The 6,000-nt window shown below is 43.4% G+C and overlaps 1 protein-coding gene across 4 annotated transcripts in view; it reads left to right on the forward strand.

The window, feature by feature from the left end:
* NHS (NHS actin remodeling regulator) overlaps positions 1 to 6,000 on the forward strand; it is a 353,438-nt gene that overhangs the window by 253,603 nt on the left and 93,835 nt on the right. Inside the window, exon 1 of one of the 4 annotated variants that reach the window (XM_037742789.1) lies at positions 107 to 415. The exons of 2 other annotated variants lie outside the window; for them this stretch is intronic. In XM_037742789.1, the coding sequence (XP_037598717.1) occupies positions 382 to 415 (34 nt within the window). In that variant the 5' untranslated portion in view covers positions 107 to 381. Of the gene's footprint in view, positions 1 to 106; positions 416 to 6,000 lie in introns of those variants that run through there. One more of the 4 variants, XM_037742790.1, reaches the window with a different exon arrangement.

Genomic DNA, 6,000 nt, shown 5'->3' on the forward strand with positions numbered 1-6,000 from the left:
AGGCTGTAAAGAAGTCTCATTGTTACCTAAACTGCTACAGGGATGAAAAAGGAAAGTGTTAAGCCCCTCCTCTGGAGACAGGGTGTGTCCTGGCTGCCCTGTAGTTCTGATTTGCCATTCAAGTGAACCTGGAGGGATTAGCAGCCAGCCTAGCACTTGGATGAGACCATCTCCCCCTCCAGGGGGGAGTCCCAGAGGCAGCACAGAGGTTCGGTGAAAATCTGCCATCATCCTTACAGAAGGTTGCCCTCTCTCACCCTCCATCCCCCCCCTGCCCTGCTTGCTGACTTAAGCAGATCAGCTTTCAGCTCTCTGGCATTCAGAGACGTCTTTGCATAAAAGAAAAGGCCCTTCCTTAAGGAGCAGAGCGGGAATCCAAGCATGGCTCTGGCCTGCTGCATGCCCAAGAATGCAGGTATTTGGGATTTGCAGCATTTCCTGGGAAGACAAAGGGGAGGGGGAGGCTGGGCCTAAGGAACAGGGGCTTGTGCTGTAGCCACCTCCTATACTGGGGGAAAGGAGAAGTATGCTTCCCAATGAAAGTGAGCTCTTTCACAGGAACAGCTGTGAGGAAGGGAATCTGCACTTGACCCTCACTCAAGGCTGACTTTGACATTTAGGGTCACTGGCTCCTAAGCTCTGAGGACCTTGCATCGTTCATGCTGGCTGGCCAATGTTTTCACCTTTGCTCTCCTTCTGAGGCATCAAACTACCTAAGACAGAGGGCAACCCTTTCTTCCTTCTCCTCTTCTACTCTGGCATTTGAACATCTTAAAGGGCCAGAGAGTAACTCAAGTGGAGATTCCAGGGCAGGTTTCTGGGGCTGTAGCTCAGGACTGCTGGGAAGGGGCCCCATCCTGCACGGGCTCGCACCAGGCCCTATGCTGCTTTCTTCTCCTCTAGCACCTCCCTCTCCAGTCTTCTTCAGTATTTTACCCTCCTCCTGAGATTACAGAGAAAGATTTATTTATCTCCTGGTGTCCCCAAAACAGCCCTGAACTGAGAGTCCCCAGGCCCAAATCCCCCAACCTCTAGTTTCTGTTACATTGTCAATGGCCTTGCACAAATCTGTTAAACCACTCTGGGGCCTGTCTTGATTTCTTTAGTCCCCTAAGCCCTCCTTCAGAATACTTCATTATCTCATAAGGTTGGCCATGCAATTGAACCCTATTTGGAAAGCACTGAACATTTTACAGTATTCTTCCAGCACTGGGGGTATTAGTCCTTCAATTGTAACTCAGCCTCCTTAATGTCAAGGACAGTGCCTTACTTTCATTTCTTGCTATGCACTATTAGGTTGTTCTGCAGGGGGTGGCCAGTGTGAGAGTTGATGCTGACAGCTCTCCTTGCTTCAGCTAAACCCCTTTACTGCACATTTGCCTCCACTGCCTCTGCGGAGGCTGATACAGGGCCAAGCTTCAAGGGTCTCCTATTAGCCCAACTGCTACCAATACCATGTACGCAGCCTTTCTCAATGAAAGATTTGTTCTACCTGCTGTCTGAGAACACTCTCTCCAAGTTGCTTTTCCAGGCCGTGATGATGGGAAGGCACTATTCTGTGGAGCTTTGCTACTTAAGATCCCTCAGGAGAAGAAGGAAGCATGCTGGTGAACCAGACAGCTTCCAATGGGTGTCATGGAGTCTCTATCAGTTTGTTCAGGACATTGTGGTTTCTGAATTTTGTGGCAGAGAAGTTGTTCAAATACAAGTCCCTAATATCATATATATTTCATATATATTTATGATAAATAACCATTATTTTATGGGCAGGCCAATTAAAACAATTAAACACCCCAGACCAATTAAATCAGAATCTCTGGGAGTGGGTCCAGATATCAGTGCATGTTTTTAAAGCTCCCTAGGTGGATTCCAGTGTGCAGCCAGGGTTGAGAATCACTGACTTAGGTAAGAAGTAAGAACCGTACTCCTACCCACACCCCCCAGTTCCCCTCAGGGAACCAAGGAAGACAATTAAGGGCTTAAGTTCATACATTTTCATACAGATCAGTGAATTCAGGAGAGAGTATCCAACAGCCAGATAGTCTTTATTTATCAGGCCTGAAGAATTAAGTAATGGGAAGGAGTACCAAAGAAATAAGGCCCTTCCAAGTACCTGCCAGAAGTTTCGATTTAGGCTCAATAAAAAAAAAAATATATATATATATATATATATATATATATATATATATATGAGAAAACCTTTAGAATAGTTTGACCCAGTTTTCCCTCAAGAGTTGAAGATCCAAGGCCTACAGGTGGCTGACAGACCAGGAAGGGACTGGGCGGGGGTGGTGGTGGGGACAGAGCTACTTGGCAGAGGGCTCAACTTTCTTGAAGCTGCTGGCATGTTATGAATTTGGCTATCTTTGGGCATTAGTCTCAGCAAGGTCATGGTACCCCGCCAACTCTGGATGGCTCACAAGGGGGAAGACTAGGTCTTTAATCAAAGATGCCTTCAAGTAGGACTTGGCAGATATTGCATTCAGCACAATAAAAGCTGTGGGGGAAATGATTGCTTTTATCTTAACACAAATTTTATTACCACCAAGTTTTTTATAAAAATGTTAGAGGTTTGTGTGTGTGTTTATTACATAAACAGTGGAATTACTCTGATCTTCACCAGCTTTCAAACTGGAATCTCAAAGGGAGTTCTATTTACTAGATTTAAAGCCACAGAACAATTGTTTCTCATGATTGCCTTATAAGCATAGGAATAATGCAGGGAAAAACAAACTCTCTGTGTTCTTTCCTTTTCAACCCCTGCCAAATTTCTTCAATCTGGAGGAAGACATAGCCATGTGCTAGCAATGTCAGATGTTGTGGCTGATAGACTATATTTGGGCTAGGCTTAACCAGGGATAGGATGGTTTTCAGGAAAAGTGGGGCATGGGACTTAAATTTCAGGCTCCTGTTGCAACTGGCTTAGAAGGGTGTCCTGGAGGCTTGGACAGGTGTGAGAATCACTTAAGCTGATCAGGCAAACTCTCAGAGACGCAGACCCTTATGCCAACCTATAGTCAGTGGTTAGAAAGTACAACAACTACTGTCATTATGTGTGCCCAGATCTCTGGGTATTCGTCTTGCCCAGAAGCAAAGCTTGTCAGTATCAATGTCATCTTAAGTCCCTTAGTTCATTCCTGGGAACCCTGCATTCAGAGGGAACAAGGTATAGGCTGCCACTGTCTTATGACAAAGACCATTTTGTCAATTTTACTGATGTTTTGTATTTTAAAATTAATGCATCTGATGTTATGTTCTTTACTTGAGATTTTAAATTGTGAGAAACATTTCTTAAATTGAATGTTTCATTTTAAAAAATGTGAGAATTGAAAGCTATAAATTTACCTCAGAGTACAGCTTTGGTAATTTCCATTGGTTTTTCTATGTGGGCTTATTGTTGCTGGTTTCATCCTCAGGATAGTTATTTCTGGGCAAGACAGCATGGTGTGAGGAAAATGGGCTTTGTTGTCTGCCAGATCTGGATTTGAATCTTTACTCTGCCCTTTATCAGTTGTATGACTAAGTTATGGGTCACAACTTCCTTATCTCTACAATGGAGATAATTATATCTGCCTGTTTTATTCTTTAAATGATGATGAAATGAAAGAATGCAAGCAAAGGACTTAGCATGGTGCGCTTAGTAGATGCTCAATCCATGGTAGCTATGGATAGTAATAACAAAAATAATACATTACTGGCACAGTCAAAAGCTTTGTGACTGGGAAGTGCTCTCCATTTGCATGTCTTAGGCAAAGGGCCAGGATAGTGGGTATCCTTTCTGGATCAAACTACTTATCCTAATGTCCTCCAGAGGCACTGGCAGATGGGACATGGAATACCAACAGTGCGCCTAGGGGAGGGCCTGCAGCCAAATGTTACACTGAATTGAGCATGCCAAGGCAAGCCAGGAAAAACCTCAGCATAAAAACTCACCATTCAGAAATTCCCCTGAACTGTCTTTATGTCATTTTCTCTTGTGGGATGTTCCTGAATGAACAATTTGAGCTTCTCTATCCTAGATCTGGCTTCTTTCCTGGTTACCCAGCTGGGTTGCTTTCCCCTCTGCAGGGTTTTGACTATACATTATAGCCAGAGCCTTGAGGGAAGTGAACATTTGGGGAGTAAAACTTTATGGAGCAGCATCTGTGTGGGGCAGTAGACTTGGCTCTGAACATCAAACAAGACAAAGACACAGTTCTGTTCTTGAGGACTTCCAAGTCAGGTGCCTTGGTCCATTTTCTGTTGCTATTAACAGACTACCACAGAGTGGGTAATTTATGAAGAAAAGAAACGTATTACTTATAGTTCTAGAGGCTGGGAAGTTCAAGATCAAGTGGTTGCATCTGGATGGCTTCTGGTGAAGGCTTCATGCTGTGTCATAACATTGTGGAAGGCATCACAGGGTAATAGGGGTGTTGCATTGAGCCAAACTGGCTTTTATAACATATCTACTCTCGTGATAATTAACCCATTCATGTGATAACCCACTTAATCCATGAACTCATTAATCTATTAATCCATTTAATCCATTAAACCATTAATCTGTTAATCAATTAACCTATTAATCCATTGGGTTATGGACAGAGCCCTCATAGCCCAATCACTTCTTAAAGACTCCATCTCTTAATACTATTAAATAGGGGTTTATGTTTCAACATGAGTTTCTGAGGGGACAAACATTCAAACCATAGCATCAGGAGAATACTGACACGAGAACACCAGAAAGGCTAAACACAGTGCCTTCGGGCCCATCCACAGGAAGGAGGAACCAGCTCTTTCTTGTGGGGTAGCATGGGAAGCCAAGTGAGGCTGATGGAGGAGAGGATTTTTGAACTGACTTTTTCAGGATAAATAGGTTAAGATGTATCAAGTTTGGGTGACTTTTAAAAAATGTCTATTTGCCTTTGGTTGATTCTTGCCTTCTCTGAGACTGGGGGCCATAGGAGGTGATGGAGAAGATGGTAATATTTAGGAAGGGATAAGGCTGCACGAAGCTATAAGCAACTGTAATCTGCTAGCCACACTCTCTCCATCCTGCAGAACCCCACTGTATGTAGAGGTAAACTGAAGTGGAAGTTACTCATTTGTGTTCAAGGCAGAATCTTCTAATTTCCTCTGAAGCCCACTCTGTATTTCATAATACTTCATTAGGTAGCATGGCTGTCTCACTCCTATGTTCTCTTTTTGGCTCAGCAAGAATACTGGAAACTCCACTCTCCTGAAGGATATTACTTTTCATGACCTTGCATGTGGCTATAACTCATTGATCTTGAATGTAGCTGTACCCCCTGGCTCCTGAAATGGCAGAAAGGAGATACAGAAGGGAATTAATCTCAGTCATATCCTTTCACAACTGAAACACTGAACTGGTTCCTCAACATCCAGAGGCCAAATGTCAAGCTCCAATAAGGGGAAAGATGCAAATTCTTCCTCAGCTTCAGGGAACAGAGGCCTCACAGGAATGTTATCTTTGATCCTTTCTTGATCCCACCTTTGCAATTGACTGAGGAGGAAGTTTTGATTTATTCTTCAAATAGAGTAAATCACTCTTCTCTCACCACCTTGTCTTTGTGTTATGCTTGCCATGGATGACATTTGGCCATTAACAGCTAAGCTCCCTCTTCCATCTAAGTTTGTATCCCTGGAAACATTCACTGGCAAGTAAGAGCTGGATGATTAATTTTTAAATAAGGATATGTTTGAGAACAGACCAGGGGCACACATCAACAGCCACAGAGCCCTTGGCTTAAACAGATGATAAATTTTGCATCCCAACTAATACAGACCTATCGTTCCTACTCTAAAAACCAGGGGTGATGACAGGGGCCATCGGTTTCTAGTGCTTTCCACACCTATCTCAGAAAGCAATCAAAATAACCACTTGGGAGAATTAAGATAATTGTGTGCTGAGTGTTTTTCCTTAAGAAAGAGTTGATTTGTTGCTTCTCTTGACTAGGCTTTTATTTTGCCCTTCCACCCCTCTCCACTGAGTTTTTAGTT

The sequence above is a fragment of the Cebus imitator genome, unplaced genomic scaffold, assembly GCF_001604975.1.
Source record: "Cebus imitator isolate Cc_AM_T3 unplaced genomic scaffold, Cebus_imitator-1.0 Scaffold128, whole genome shotgun sequence".
In the NCBI taxonomy this organism is placed as follows: domain Eukaryota; kingdom Metazoa; phylum Chordata; class Mammalia; order Primates; family Cebidae; genus Cebus; species Cebus imitator.